At 36.9% G+C, this 16,901-nt stretch overlaps 1 protein-coding gene across 3 annotated transcripts in view; it reads right to left on the bottom strand.

The window, feature by feature from the left end:
* Positions 1-2,431: 2,431 nt before the first annotated feature.
* Positions 2,432-16,901, bottom strand: part of DROSHA (drosha ribonuclease III) — an 80,899-nt gene continuing 66,429 nt past the window's right edge. For all 3 annotated transcript variants that reach the window (XM_033052625.1, XM_033052606.1, XM_033052614.1), the window contains 7 exons: positions 16,406-16,511; positions 12,841-12,982; positions 11,793-11,875; positions 11,577-11,680; positions 9,521-9,613; positions 8,665-8,711; positions 2,432-5,769 (listed from right to left, as the gene is read on the bottom strand). In XM_033052625.1, the coding sequence (XP_032908516.1) occupies positions 5,639-5,769; positions 8,665-8,711; positions 9,521-9,613; positions 11,577-11,680; positions 11,793-11,875; positions 12,841-12,982; positions 16,406-16,511 (706 nt within the window). In that variant the 3' untranslated portion in view covers positions 2,432-5,638. The remainder of the gene's footprint in view (positions 5,770-8,664; positions 8,712-9,520; positions 9,614-11,576; positions 11,681-11,792; positions 11,876-12,840; positions 12,983-16,405; positions 16,512-16,901) is intronic.

The raw sequence follows: 16,901 nt of genomic DNA, 5'->3' as shown, positions 1-16,901 counted from the left end.
TCTGCCTTTTCTTACCTCTCTCTCCTCACTTACACGTATAAATGTCCATTTATAAGCTTCCAGTTGAAATAGATGCCAAATGTAATCCAATTGCATAAATTCACAACATAAGCTGCAAAAAGTACATCACTGCATGCCTCAAGAATTCACAGCATCTCTTAAAATGTCTGACAAAACCCCTGGAATTGTGCTGGAAAGATTCAGTGCTTTATTTCCATGGATGCGCAGCAAGGTTTTTGTTCTCACTGTGGGCACTTGTTTTTTGATGTAAATGTTGAGGTATGACTTGCAAGAGCAAAGAGTTCAAGGTCATTTATTTTCTAGTCTCAGTGAGCAAGGAATTGATGCCCTATCTGCTAAGCAGAGGTAAGGGTCAGGGAAATAGAAGATAGTAGTGCTACAGATCATATTAAGAACAAATAAACAATGAAAACATTGAAAAGTAATAATAATTAAAATATAAGCAGTGGGAGAAAAGGAAATGGAAAGCCTTGAAAACCTGTTTTGGGCTAAAGCCATTGAGTTCTCTGAAAGTTTTGAGGTTTCATAAGGTTGGAAGTGTCACATTATTTTGGCTGTCTGGACAAGTCGTGGTTCTAAAACCAGAAAGCAATAACGTATAGATTGACTTTGATTGTAAATGTACAGACATCAACTGAGATGGGATATAGGTTGTAAAATCTGACACATTCTGACAGGTGGAACACACATTTAAAATGTTTGGGTTTTGGAAGAAGGAAGCAGATAGCAGCATTAAATGACAGAAATTTTAAACATTGAGGATAAGGGAAAAAGATTTTTTTTTTCCCTTCCGATGGCATGATTTTTTTTTTTTCTTAAGGATGAAGTTTAAAGACCCTTATGTATTTGACAGTGCTTTTCATCACAAGAACAAAAGGCAAGAGCAGCAATTTTGGATGACTTATTTAATAAGATAATTTAAAATTCTTATCTTACAGAATTTTATATATTTTTAAATATAAATAAGAAATTTATAATTGGATACAGAATACTATTAGCATTTTCAAATGCTGCTGGATTGAAAAATGGCTGCTTTTTGTTTGTCAGTTCCAGTATCCCCCTGGAAACAACTGCAATATTTGAACTGTAATTCTAGTTGGCAGCAAAAACTGGTCACCATGTCAGAACTGTTCTGACAGAGTAAATGACTGAAGGAGGAAACCTGCAGGGAAGTAACTTTATTTTTTTTAGAAAGAAGTAACTTTATTTTTTTATAGAAATGTTGGCTGAGCTTGCATCAGTGGGGTCCCATGGGTTCTCCTGACCAACATCCCCATCTTTAAATAAGTAACAAGCTACCTCCAGCGACATCACTGCTGCATCACTTCTGGACCACTGATGTATGAGCTGCTTCTGCCACCACTGAAAGTTCACAATTTGTCAGCTCAAGAGCCTGTCCCTTGCTAATGGATTACTTTTGAAATGTCTGCTCAAAGTAGAAGGTTTTATTTATTTATTTAATCTAAAGAGATGCACAAGCAACACATTGTTTGGACTTTGGTTTCTTATAGTAGAGTTCCCAGTCTTCTTGATCACTGTTTTCCATGTCTCCACAGGAAAAGGTGATGAGGGTGTCAGTGCTCATCCTGCACAGCCAAGTTCATTTTTCTCCCTTGAAGACCCTCTCAGGCATAGGAAGAGACCAGTAGCAGGTTTGCAAGGACGATTCTAAAGCCACAGACTAAGGCATCCACTGGAGGAGGTATCATTGCCCTCCCACAGACATCCTGAGCCCTGGCCCCCAGTGACAATTTCATCCTTTTCATCTCTCAGTAACAGAATAAATAGTGCCTCCACAAAGGTGCTGTGAAGAGCAACAAAATGACACGACTGACATATTCAAGTACAATTGTATTGTAAGGCACAGGAAAATCACTTATGCCCTTATTCAGGAAAGGCTTTGAAATCCTTTTGAGGAATGCAGAGATGATTGAGGCAAAGGGAAATACACTTAGCAAGACTCTGGGTGCAAGTTGGTGCCACCTGTAGCAGGCAGGCGAAGAAAAGGGCCTCTAAGGTAAGCCTGCTTCCTGATGGATAGAGGAATATGCAGAGCTGGAGCATGAAGCCAATTTAATCTTAGCACCCAGAAAGAATGTGAATCTCTGCCATGGGGTGTAGGCAGGAAGGGGGAGAATCAGGGTGGATGTACAGGTCACAGAAATTTCTGGTGCAATACCATCCTCATCAAAGACAATGCACAGTGGTAAATGATGCAGATGAACTCCCTGAGCTCTCACAGGGCTTTACATACTCCACCAAAAAGAAACTTTTTATAAGTGAACCACTTATTTCATTTAAATATGTAGCCTGTATAATCAGAGTCTTTGAAGTAGGGATGAGACAGATGATCAGGATTTGCCTTTTGATCTTTCCAAATTGTTTTAGCATATAACAACTATGCCTGAAGTCTTTTCTGGGAAACTTTATTAGCAACGATGTTTACAACAATCTTAGAGACCAAGGTTCTCTTAGTACTGCTGTTAAATAATCCTCCAGAAACTGAAATCTTACAAAGCAAACTTAGGATCTACAAATAACTCCATGGATTTTATGTAAATTCAGTTAAAATCCCCAATCAAATCAGCTACAATTCTATTCAATGCTCTGTACATATTCATATTAAAAATATTCACAGGATCTGTTGGATTCACACAGATCTCAGTCTTGTTCTCTATTCATCTATTGTACCCAACTCAAGTCAATGATCTTGCAAGATAACCTCTAGCTCAGAGAACAGATCAGGCTCTGAAGCAAAATAGGATTGACTTTATTAGTAAACCAGAGACCCCCTCACACTTACAGAAGAGCAGCACAAGCTGCCTAGTTATAAACTACAGCTGTTCTACTGATTAGCACAAGTGCAACGAATAATTTTTACCAAGGCAAATTGAAGAGGCTTCCCCTCCTTGGTGTGTGTTGTAAAGGACTGTGCTCACATTTCATATTCTACACAACTCCTGAAATTAAAAAGAACACTCACAGCAACTGCTTTTAGACAGCCCATATACAGAAAGACACTGTGGTTTAAATAAAAGAAACAGGATTTTTTAATCTTTTGTTTTTTGTTCTGAAGACAAGGAAAACAAAATTGCTTCAGGTAGTCTTCCTAGCCCACATTTATGCACCAAAAGGAAAGCTGGAAAAGGGAAAATAGCCCACTTGTAAAACACAGTTATCATCAACATTTTTTTGAGGAAAGCCTAAAATTCATTAACTGCAGTAACTGGAATGTAGGAATTATTTTAAAAGTTTGCTTTTTCTAAGCAATTTCTGAGTCAAAGAAGAAAAAAGAACAGTTGTGGGTTCCTCCCCCCAAAACAACCTATCTGAAAAATTCAATTGATTTTAATGAAAATATTTATGAATAAGACTGCAACTGAAAAGTGAAATTATATATAGGAATAATGAAAGTAATGTTAAACTATGAGCTAACAATTCCACTGGGGTACTTTGGTGGTGTCAAATATGCTGAAATTTGCTAAGCAATCATACACCTGAAAACAAAGTAATTTTCTATTTGTTAAACATATGAAACTGGTCACAGTTAAGAGGGAAAGATAAAATAATGGTTTACAGTTGTACTTGGCCCTCTAGTACCGCACCATTTCATCTTACTGCTAGAAGCAGATGGGCAACTATACAAAAGAATCTGAAATATGAAAGTCTTGTGGACAGGGGACTTGCTGGTGCTTTTCAAGCCTCCTATGCTTGAGAAGCATTTCAGCTTTTTATTTAATGACTGAAATGATAAGAAGCCACAACTTCTCAAAAGTCAAATGGCAGCAGCATTCAACAGAGAAGCTCCCTGCCTTTACCTTGTTTTTATTCCCTCCATTATGTTTTAATGGTTTATTATCACTCTCTAAATCACTGAATGTGTTTGGTTTTTTTCTTTTCTCTCATCCTCTGAAATGGATTTTAAGCATCAATCCAATAGGTAAAGGCAAATCATAGAGGCTGGAAGAAGTGAGGTAGTGTTGTGTGCTCAAGTGTAAAAAAACCCCTCTTACTCAAGTGCATCTCACATTGCAAGTGTAGAAAACATGCTTCTGAAAATACACATATTGATTAGCTCAGAAGTGAAATTTGGGAAGACATTTGTGTAGTCTGAATTTTTCAGCTTCATTTGGTGTCTACTTTGGCACCTGCAATGAAGTGCTTTTCCTGATGTCCATCCCACAGCTACAGAGAGGTGCTTCAGACAATCACTGAAGAAGCTGCTCAGTGTAGTGTGGCCATCAGGCAAAAGTTTTCTTCCATGAGTCTACACGAATTCCTTGGGCCAGACTTGTGCATCCATGCTGCCCCATACTTTAACACATACAACTGTGGCATATCAGAAAATGCGTATATGACTGGCCAAAAAGCATCTTTTCTCTTCTGGGAAAAAAATGTGCAGCTAAGGAAAATAAGGGTTCAATCTGTTCACTTATCAGAAAAGAAAGATCAAAAATGACTACACAATACCTACCAAGGGACTGTATGAACTAAGAACCAGCCTAATGGAAATGAATGGCTTGAAGCAGCAAAATTAAAAGAACAAAACAATGTTAGTAACCAGTGGGAAAAAAATACAACAGGTACGGTGGATTTTCCATTTCTGGTGCTGTTCAGAGCTTTTATAGAAGAAACATCTGTCTGTCTAATACAAGGCACAGACACCAAAAAATCACGGAAACTGGGTGACTTAAAACTGCACACAATCTTTGAACTACATTTTGAGGACAAATTCTGCCTTTCTTTTGAGAAAAAGTGTTTTCAATGAACCCCTGGGGAACAGCACCCACGTAGATAAAGTTTCTAGTACACTATTTCACAGTAATGGCCACACTGGTATCTTATTGTCAAAGAAATCCATTAAAGCAGACACCAGCCTGATAGAACAAGAAACTGAGAAAGAAACTAATTAATGTAAACTATATGTACCTTCCTACAAAAACTGTCATTCTCTTGCTTCATAACTTTCTTCAAGTCTTATAAAAGTGATTAATAGCATAACACCTCAATCTTCCATACACATGTGTCACATTTCAGATGTGTCAGCCACTTTTCAAAGCAAAACTGAGTATCTCCTTTTAATTATTGTACCATTTTCTGTAAAAAGGGCCTGAACTTTAAAGCTCTGATTTAGCAGACTCAAGAAGTAAATTTAGCTGCAAAACTTAAATTAGGTACATGCTTAAGTGCTCAGCTGAATCAGTTTCTCATAATACTTTCCTCCTCCACAGCAGAGTTCATGCAATAACTTTGCTGGTCACTGACAACACAGCACTTGGACATAGGAGACAATTGTTAAAGAGCTTTCCCTCCTATTAGCTTTTGAAATTAATACTTTATTATTTCATACAAGACAGTAAAAATAATAAAAATAATCAACACCTTTTCATAAAAATTAAAAGGGTTTAAACCCAAATCTTATTAAAAAGCCGAACTTAAAACCAAACTAAAGAAATACTATATTTGCACACACTTTTAAAGGAAGAGATTACAATTTTCTTTTTGATATCAACAGGCACTCTTCATTCATCATCTGCAAGAAACTAGGTTAGGTCTCCATAGGCCACAGTCAGAGTTATTAAGTAAGTAAATATGCCACTGCTCCTGTGCCGTCCTTTTATTTCCTTGCTTCTTCAGTCTCCTCTGACTCTCTCTCTTGATGCTCTCTTTCCCACCTCAATTCTTTCAACTCTTGTCTGTACTTCCGCTCAATGAACCGTTTCTGATGGGCCATCTGGGGAAAGTTATCTGACACAAAGAGAAATACTTTACATTAATAAACAAACAGGTAACAGAGAAAGCCTCAGCTCATTTTGTTTCAAACTTTGATGTCATTAGAGGTAGGGGGGGAACAATGTTGTTCTTATTTTAACTCATTTATTTCTTGTAATACCTAGTAAACCAGGACTGTGTTATAAGACTTTGGTTTATGATTTCTTTACATCTGTTTCTACTGCTACAAAGCACTGCCAAATCTAATACACTCACAAAAATAAAATATAAAATCCTGGGAAAGCACCATGGCCAGGTATTACCTGGATTTTACATTCTGTTCCCTTAGCAACAGGTGGTCGATATGAAAAATGAATGTGGAACTACTGTCAGTGCTGTCAGGGATTTTTGTCTTGTTCTCACTCCAAAAAGTATGAGCCACTGGTTTCAAGCATTGTACAGATGTTTCCATTATCTTTATTATTATTTTAGACCATGCAGAATCAACTATATGCCCCATATTATGGCAGGAATCCTAATGGGAAAGTAATAGTGTAGCAAGAAGGAATGCAGTTAAGTCTATTCCTGAAAAAGCTAATGCTTGGCTATGCACCAGAAGGCAGCCTTAGTGTAGTCTAAGAGTATGGATGAGTGAAGACTGCCTAAAACAGACTGGACAAGGCTGAGGTGATGTAGAAATAGCTGGGGAGATAGATGCTTCTGCTTTCAGGCATTGGCTGATGTGTAGGTACACATTAGAACTGAGGCAGTAAAAGCAGCTTATATAATTGAAGAGAATTGCTCTCACTTTAGTGCACTGCTCACAGAATGTGATGTTTTCTGCATGACCAGGGTGCTGACATTCACATGTGTCTGTGGTGTGGAGACCTGCATCCTCCAGCCAGTCAGAAAGCAAAGGACTGGTAGAGTATGTCACAGGTTGCAGTTGGTGGGAAATCCGGCTGGGATCACACAGAGCTCTGGGATCAGCACTGGCTATCTACCCAGTCTGAGATGAATGTAAAAGGTTATTACACTGACCTTTAAAGTCATAAACAAATTTGGTAGATGTCTCAACAAAGGACTGCTCTCTCTCTGGCTATTTAGAAAGAATTCAGCTGAGGCTTCTCAGGGAGGAGTACCTTGGCACCAAGCTTTTTCCTCCTTTTTCTGGGTCCCAGGCAGCACAGATTCTCAGCTAGAGGTTATGGTGCAGAAGCCACATAAATTGCAGGAGTTTGTGGCAGAACAAAATAACTTTCTACTGCCTTGTTTTATTAGCCAGTGAAATTTGTGTCCTTTATTACATATACCACAGGAATAAAAGGTTTATTCATCAGTTATTTACAACTTGGGCATAGGAGAGTATATTTATTTAAACCAGAAAGCAATCTAAACAAAATTGGTTTTAAATTGCTGTTGTTTTTAAAAACATTAGTGCTTTGTTTAATGGAGTTTTGGGATATTTTGTAGCTCATGTGCCCCATAAAATGAAAATCAGATTTTCAGCACTCTGACTATAACATGATTCTTTAAGAACTCAGCTTGGTCGCAACCTGTTCTAATATGTTTAGGATGGTAAGAAGGAAACTCATGTAATAAATTCATCATGGCTATCATATAAATAGGTATATGAAAACTACTGACTTCAGGTTAACTAGTTATGCATTTAAAAAAAACAACAAATAAACAAAACCAAACAACTCCACTGTACAACCATATACATAACAGAACAGGGCCTCTTAAAGGTTGTTTAACCTCCATCCCAAAAGACAAAACTTGACTGGCAAGGCACAGAGAAACTAACTTGAAAGTGGCTCTGTTTTGAATTGAAGGGCAGCAGGAGCACAGACCTCTAGAGTTCTATGGTATTTAAACAAATATATGTCAGAAGAGAGTTGTGAAGTCCTTGGATTGATATGCCACAAAACTCACAGTTCTCTTAAGTGGTGATACTGTCACAAGAAAACTCAAAGAAAATTTCAGTAACATCTTGCAGATACTCAGCAAAGAAGGGAAGTTACATTTTTTTACTTGTCAAATTGACTGGTGGTGAGAAGTATATGCCTAGCAGATGGATATAAAAACATATCTGAACTACACAGATTCATTGGCTTCTGAACGTTTTAAGCTCTTGAATTTCCAGATGCAGAGATAACAGATTAAAAACCTTTGATATCTGAAGAACTGCATGTATTTCCTTTGAATGAAATGCCAAAAATATACTTCCCATGTTCTTCTAAATAGAGAATTTCTGCTGCACAAAATGCTTGTAATCTATTTGCTTACACATCACCCACACCTGGCACTTTAACCCAACGGACTGAAGTGATTTCATATAAGAAGCTTGCCCACACTCATTCATATCTGAGACTACATTTCAGTGAAGGACTACTCCCATGCTGGCTATGCAGCACATAATTCAGAGAGATGTATACACAGATCACTGAATCTGTAGCTGATATCAGCCCTTCCTGACAGATAAATATCAATTTAAATAGTTCGGGATCTGCCTCTTAGATTTAACCTAGTCTCTGATTATCTGAGACAAAATTTGATTTTCTAAGGTCACATTTTCCTCCTCTCCTGAATTACAGAGTGAGACAACCCAAGCATCAGAGACTATGCAGTCATATCCCACTGCACACATAAGCATGAAAAACCTCAATGAAACTTTACTGCACAGGGTTCCCTTGAAGCTGCATCCTCCGTAGCTGATCAGCTCCCGTTAACAAATACCTGTTGGGATCATATTAACTTCAACTGCTACAAAACTGTCTTGAAAGTACTAAGAGGAAAACCTGCTGCTTAGAAGCTGACAGCTCTTAGCATATGTGCTCGGTTTAAAACTTACCCCCACAAAATCTGCACTTTGTCTCACTAAAGAACAAGGAAATAAACTATGAATTCTCTGTTGCCCAAATATCTTACATTTTTCAAGTGCGTCCATTGCAGCTCCCATTTCTGCTTGCTGAATACTGTGAAAGACAAACAACATGTTACATGAGATCTAAGCTGTGCAGAAAAAACTAAAGTTTCTGACAAAGTGGAGCACTAGTCACTCTTTTGTAATGATTTTCTTTTGAATAACCCGCAGCTAGTAATTCCCAGAGCGTATATCAGCCTTTCCATAAATATGTGAGCAACAGCACTACAGCTCTCATAGAATATTCCTTAACTTAGATCAATAACAAAAACAAAATATTGCAATCCATTCTTCACTAAAGTATTTGCTTTTACTTGAGAGAAAAAAGAAACAAAATCACAGATGCGTGCATGTTAAAATACATCAATGATATTTTTATAACCACCACCAGATCTGGTAACATAAAATTAGGTTTTTGGGCTTCATGGTTGAAGTCTTTGAACCCTTAGAACCATTCCAAAATGCCTAGAAGTAGTAAGCTCAGGGAAAAAAAAAAAGCATAACAGTGTGACACTCTTGCCAGTGCATAGTTGCATATGCACTATTATAAGTTGCATAGTAACCCAGCAGTAAATACCAAGACAAAGACACTATTTTCTGGAAGTTGTTCTGCAGTTTGTAGTCTGAGAGCCAGAAATAGTTAGCATTGCCAGCCACTTTGAAGGCAAGTTCACCAAAAAAAGCTTAAGGTCCAAAATTATACCAGCATAGAACCCTTCAGGTATTCCTGAAGCAGAGAAGTTTGAAGAAGGCTCTACAGTCTTCCTCTTCTAAGGCAGACCATACAATGAACTATCTCCATGACTGGTCATTTTGGGCACCACCACACTCAAACACCATGGGATAAATTTTTTACTATACCTTGGACCTTTACCACATCCTATTCTTTCCCCTTTGAAGTAAACAGCAACTGTGTATGTCCTAGCATGAGAAGGTCCCACTGTCTGCAAGGTCCTGAAAGAAAAGATACTTTATTCAAGCCGGGAGTATTAAAACACAGAATTTGTTCGTGGCACATAGCTCACCAAGCTTTCAGTCTGGTCAATACATATAGTGCAAGTAATGCAAAATGTAGAGCAAGGGTTGAAGGATGTCTGTATAGATCACATTAACCCAGAGATTACTGGAACAGTACTTATATTGATCACATTTATGACTTCAGGCTCACTCAGGAGCACCACAGGAAAATTAAAACTTTATTTAACCTATAAGCAAAAATGCAAACTGTAAAATGAAGCATTCAAACACTATGAAAACACTTTTAATAAAGTAATAAATTACGTATAGCTGTGCATTTGCAAATAAACACACCCATACAATCATGTGTGCACTAGAAGTTTAGTCCCTGAGAGTTTTGCAGGTAGCAAGGTTTTATAAGGACTTTGTATTAGATATGGTAGCTCTCTACACTGAATTATCACAGTACAAAGAAATTTTCCATCAGTTTTGAAAACAAAACAAAACAAACTTTCCATCTGACCTAAACTCAGGACATACCTCAACAACCATCTAAAAGGGAAAAGGTAATTCCCTAGATGTGCAATGAATTGCTTCTTTGGCAGTTTCTTACTGCTGTCCCAAATCTCTCTCCACTTTCAGATCAAGTTCTGTCCACTATCTTGTTTCTTTTTAGAAGGAGCACGAATTTCACATCAATTTTTAAATTATCCAACTAAAGTACTCTATCTCTCTGTGCACTCTGACAAGAGCAAATAAAACCTATCCTAAATTTAAAAGCAATAGTACTGACTGCAGTGAAACAGATAACCCCAAGAAAAGGAATTTAACAAGATAATAGGAAGATAACAGCGTATTACTAGGTCTGAGCTGCACTATAAAAATCAATTTATCATCACAGCAAAACAAAACAAACATTTGGTACTTGATATTAAGTGTTTTTTTTAAAAAATGGGGAATTGTCTTCTATTGAACTAATCCCCCTCACACAGAGACACAGAGGAGTCAGGCCTGTAGAGCACTGGCTGCAGTGTTAAGGGGATGGCACTTCTGAAGTGCAGTGTGTGTCACTGTCACTGAATTGCTGCACTGCACTGGAAATCTTACTTCAGTACCTGTGACAAATGAACTTACACTTTCATTCTTCGTATCTTTTTTATATAATAATCCCAACAACACAAGCCTTGAATTTTCACAGCCTTTATTCCTTCTTTTGGGGCTAACATTGCACCCTTTCCTACATTAATTGAATGGATACAGATGCAATATACAGCCTAAGGTTTATTATTTATTATCTTTTTGAAGCATCTATTATACTGTTTAGAATCTGGAAGTGAAAAGGGAGATCTATCCCATCCAGCTTCAGGTATCTAACTGAGGTGTACAAGTACTGCCCTGAGCTCTTTGTCATTGAACACAAGAACATTTGTGAGCTGAACTGCACAGCAAAATTGTCAAATATTTGTGCTGCCCTTCAGTGCCTGCCTGTGGATGAGAAACAGTGTCTATAATTAAGAGGAATAACATAAGGCATTATTATGTTTGCATAATAACATCAAGAAACTTAATCTGCTATTGAGAATAGAATGGAGATATCTTGACCTCATAACAAAACAGCCATTTGTTTAACTCTTTTTTTCAACAATTTAATACTGCCATTCCTTACATTAAAAGAAAAAAAATATAGAATTATGCCAATTAAATACTCAAAAATAAAACCTATGTTTTTCCCTTACAACTGTAAAGGTAAAATGCTCAGTAACTCTTCCTTGTAATGGCTTAAAACACCTAAACCTCAGAAAACTTTATTTTCCATTTTCAAGCAAAGAGAGGACTAGAGGGCATGGATAATGACAATGAAAATGAACGATAGGAAAAATGTAGGGTGACTGATCACATCTTGCTCCATATACAAGGAAGATTTATAATTAGCTGGTATCCATAAGATGCCTGTTCTTACTTGTAAAGAGGAATGTCCGGTTCTTTTCCCTCTGTCCTAAGAGTCAAGCAGCACTGCTGAAGCTGAGATTTAGGATCATTCCAATCTTGATTTAAAATAAATTCCTGTAGGAAGTCCACAAAGATGCTTTTATGATTGAAAGATTGTAGTAAGAATTCAAATGCCACAAGGTGTTAAAACACAGCGTCAGGAAAGTAGGAAACTGACTGATCTTACCTTTAGCCGTGGAAAAAAGCAAACATTCATGAAAGTGTGAACGTATTCCAAATCTTTATCAATGTACAGGGCAGCAATAAAGGCTGAGGGGGAAAAAAGGAACTGTCACTCATCCAAGGAAAGCATTATTGGCTTGCACTTTTACAAACAAGTATCTCTGAGTACTTTAAAGCCATATTCAATTATGTTTCAGAGCAGTGATCTGATGAGGGCATTATCCTGCATACTTGGGGAAAAAAAACAATCAAGTTGACCAAGAGATTAAGTGATTTACCCAAATCCACCCAGTCATTTAAAGTGCTAGAAACAACACTCTGCTCCTAATCTCACATTTTAACCAGGAGACCATGAATACTTACAAATAAATCAGTACTGGGTACCATAAAATAATTTAGATATAAATCACTCTTGTTTGTGTGCTATTTCCATTTGTTTACAGGATTTTGCAAAAGCCAAGTGGTCTGAATGGCTTGCAAAATACATCAAAATATACAAGATAGGGATTAACTTTCTTTGCAGAATATTTATCACTGTTTCCATTTAACGGGAAAGAAGATAGCACAAACTTTCAAAAATCAACTAGAAATAAATTTCATTTCCCTGTAGCCTTCCCTCTTACAAGGTGACCATTTAAAAACTTCCTCAAATGCAGACAAATGAACTACAGAAACATTCACCTGCTGAAGGAACTATTTTGTCTTCCAACAGTGTCAAGAACATACTAATTAACACTGCTGTTAAATAGCTCTACTCAGAGTATAAGCTTTAACTTTGAAGAAATGCTTTTGACCTGGTCATCTCGACCCCGTGATTTTTAAGCCTTCAACTTTCTATTTGCAATTATGCCTCCTTCAAGCTTTTATACAGACTTCAAAAATCTAGGCTAGTCTTCAAAAATCTGGCTTTCAGATTTATAGGCATAATTCATTTGGAAACCTGAACATACATTTTTAATAGCGATTTAGGGGATTTCTAATGGCTTTCTTAAACAAGCCCCAAGGAATAGGAAGTCGTTAAGTACTAAATTATTATAACCAAATTAACTCACATTCCAAGAGATCAGCCAAAGTCTTAGTTCGAAGAGTTACAGGTCTTTTTGTCTTGTCATTAGTGATGGCAAACTCTTGCATGCCCAGCTCTTCTGCCACCTTGGCCTGTGTCCTGTTGTTCACCAAAGAACTTCTCAACAGCTGCAAAAGAAAAAAGTTCCGTTCCATTCCATAGTAACAATTGCCAATAGCAAACTACAAAAAAGGGAGAAAAAGTTACTTTTATCCTTGAGGTTTCTCACTTCTCTCAGCTTACTGACATTTTGATTCAGGATGCCTCAAGTGATTTACATAGAGACACATTCTATCACTCTTTCTACTGGTGATTTTTCTTTCTGTTCCAATTCTTCTCACTAATCTTTACTTATTCTGGACACATTACTTCTGTATATATGTCATGCATTTAAAATGCTTGTTTGTGTGCTTCCTTGCAATTATGCTCCATCTCTTCATGAGTCCTGTACTTTCTCAGCTAATCTGCAGTTTTCTAGTTTAAGTAATACACAGTTGTATACATTTTCCCACATGAAGTGTAAGTAAACAATATTCTGGAGGCCATCGAACCGTTCCCAATGTCCACCAAATAATAAATAAATAGGTGGTGACTGAAACAAATACACAATAAAGCAAGATAGTTCAGTGTTTCCGAATGAGCAGATGGACAGCCTGGATGTACAATCTGCTCTGCTAGAAGCTCTGCACAGTTGAGCCAGTGCATCTCAGACACAGATCTGCCATAACATGTTACCTATATGCCAATGTCAAGGATGTGTCATGAAAATACTTAACCTTGGTTCCAGACAGACTACTTAAACATAGAGCTCTAACAAAGACATAGAGGTCCCACACAGCTTAAAGGAGTATTTTAGGGAGAATTTCTGAACGTTTGGCAAGGTCAGCATTTTTCCTGCTTGTTTGCTTTTTTGCTTTAAATGGAACAGCATTAAATAAATTAGATATCTATAGGAGGTAGAGGTGAGAAGTAAAGAATGTCTCTCTTTTCCACAGTTTATGTGCAATCTAGAGTTGAGACACTACACACACATTTTTCCTTTCTTTGTCTTCCATATCACATTTGCTCAGCTTATTAGATACAAGTTATATGCTACCTGGCTCCAGCACGTCAACTGAGCTTATGAAAAATCAAGATTTATTTGCTGCACTTGATACTTCATCTCTCACAACAGATAAATAAAGAACAGTATGTTCATAATTTGTTTGTCAATGATGTATGAAGCAGATACTCACAATCTGATCTTTGTAAACTAGGCAAACTGCAGATAGCATTATTACCTGCCTCCCTAACCTTTATTTAAAATCATTTACTATTATTACTACTATATATTATTCCTTTTCAAAATTTGTTCCTTTCACATCCTTAAGATAAATAAACTATACTTTCCCCAACAATATCCTAAGTACCCTATGTACAATATTCTAATACGTAACCTATGAGACAGAAGCACAGTGTCCCATGACAAAAATCTGTTTCTTGTAATGGGAGAAGAAGGATTTCTTTTGTTGTGTTTGCAGACTATTTATTTTGATGGGATCCATAATCATGATTAGTAGTATCATAAAACAAAGAGCAACATATACACCACCCAGTGAACTAGAGAGAGCAAAAAAAACCCCAGTTATCCTCTTAGGACTGTGGTTATCAAGCTCCTCTGTATTAGAATTTGTCTCCTCTACAAGTGTGATCAGGCAAGAAATTCAATTCCTCTTAATGATACAGTCCCTGTGCCTTGCCAGCAGCTTTTTTAGACTTAGTTTCTACACTGGTAACACACAGCCTGCATCACTGCAGATGCTGTGACATATTGATACGCTCAACTGGAGCTTGACTCTAATTACAAAACATATTTTTTCCTAATTTTTCCATCTTCACCCAGCATACCGCTACTCATGACTATACCAGAAGAATGTATCCATAACCCGGTATTGGAGAAGCTGTATCTTCCAACATCCAACAAAATGTCAATTTCTTTTCTGGTACATTATTTGGCTATCTCCAAGTATGTAGATGGGACTATGTTCTCCTTTTATTTTCTCCTAAATATAGTTAATTTACAGACATCTCTCCACAAGTAATCACTCCACCGTGGGAAGCCACTGCACTGCCATTCAAGTGGAATCTTTGACCAAAACTGCCCTCAATACAACAGACACCATTTAGCTGATGTTCTACTATTACTTCAAATTTAAGTATGTTCACAGATGACAGGATAAAGAGCTTAGTGTTTGCTGTTTCTCTTCAGATTCCACTTTATCAGTCTCCTTTCTAATGTCTCATTTCATTTGTCATCAAATTTAAAACATTTTATGATAATTTTCTTTTTCTCTACATGCACACCTTCAGAGTTCAAATTTTATCTTAGACCATTGCCTGCTTCTTCATATCTTTATGTATTTTCAGCATCCACTCCACTCTAACTTTGCAGTTTTGCCTGAAAACTGAAGTGTGCCTGTACTTGTACTTTCCAACTCACTAATCATTATGTTAAGTGACAAAAAGACATTGTTCTGAGCATTTTCACCCATTAACAGCAACATTTCATATACTCCTGGCCAAACAGTTCTTGCAAGAGTTATGAAACTATGGATGCCTACATTCTTAAAAGTCATGTAGAAAGCAAAAAACCCCACCAGGCTTTATATCCTGTTTCCTGAATGACGCAGAAGAATCCATACAAACGTAACTGAAACTTACGAAATGGTGCAGAAAAACTCTAGTTACTTTTAGCCACAGCGTATAATTTTTTTTCTCTTGTAAACAGGTTTAGCCCAAAAGATTCAAGAATCATATTCTTGATAACACATTGCCTGCTAGAGACTTAGCATTGTCATCCCTTTATTGATCTGAGGAAAGCACTCTAAAATTAGGCTACTTCCTAACTTTAGTTAGAAAACTTGACTTACACTCCTGATACATGTATTGCTTTGCTGTTCAATTAAACAAAAAAAAATTTAGTAAGCCCAAGAAAATTTGTTATTTGCAAACAAAGCCACAACTCTCCAGCTGCAGGGCTAAATGAATAAATCAGGAAAAAACTGCTCATACTATCATGCTGTGTTTAAAGTACAGTAAATTGTTGAAAGATCCCCAAACATACTTGTTCAAAACCCAGATAAGAAAGGCTAAAAGGTTATAGCAATCAACAGATTACTGTAACTATAGTACAATTTAATTCAAAAGGTAGAAAACCAGATTAGAAGTCAGGACTAAAAAAAGACACTTGATGCATCTATTTAAATAAATGGTTTAAGACACCCATCTTTAAAGAAGAACTAGTCTTAGTCCTCAATTTCATTGCCTGACATCTTTAAAATTTTTGATCCATTTTACAGACTGAACAGAAATTAGTGCAGTGGGCTCATAAATCACCATTTTCTATTCATTGCAGTGCTCATGACTTAAAATTAACAAAGCTTTATTAAGAGCAGTGGTTGCTGAGGCTTCTTTTATTAATCAAACTCAGAACAATTCACTAGCTGTTTTGATCTTTTTGGTCTCCATCCCACTCTTGCTCTTACGGAGAATATGATTGATGGCAGTCTCACCGTTAAGTGCCCTTCATGATGATCAGGGAAATGTATGAATAAATACTCTGTGGCTACCAACTGCATTATAGAGTCACCCAGGAATTCCATCCTCTGGTTGTGGCCTCTGAAAAATGAGACATCAATGCAGCAAAATCAATAAGCACTCATGAGGAAAAAACCAAAACCAGCATGCACACACAAATTAAAATTAAGAGTGATCTGAAAGTGAGCCTTGCTCATTTCCAAACACATTTAAGACAATTTTTCAGTGTTAATCAGGTGAGATGAAAACACAGCTCATTACTGTAGTAACACCAACTTACAGGCAAAAAGCAAATCGAGATAGCTACAAATAAACGCAATCATTAGATTACAGATCACAGACTAAATGAAGGAGAAGAGCAGTTGACATCAAATCTGTAATGGGATAAGATCTCTATCTCAAACTTGTTTTAAGAAAATGAACTAATGAATGCAATGACTTCAACAGAGAAAAACATCCATTCGCTTGAAA

Source organism: Catharus ustulatus, chromosome 1 (genome assembly GCF_009819885.2).
Source record: "Catharus ustulatus isolate bCatUst1 chromosome 1, bCatUst1.pri.v2, whole genome shotgun sequence".
In the NCBI taxonomy this organism is placed as follows: Eukaryota; Metazoa; Chordata; class Aves; order Passeriformes; family Turdidae; genus Catharus; species Catharus ustulatus.
The sequence above is the reverse complement of the archived record's forward strand: the minus strand, read 5'-3'. Positions and strand labels throughout refer to the sequence as shown.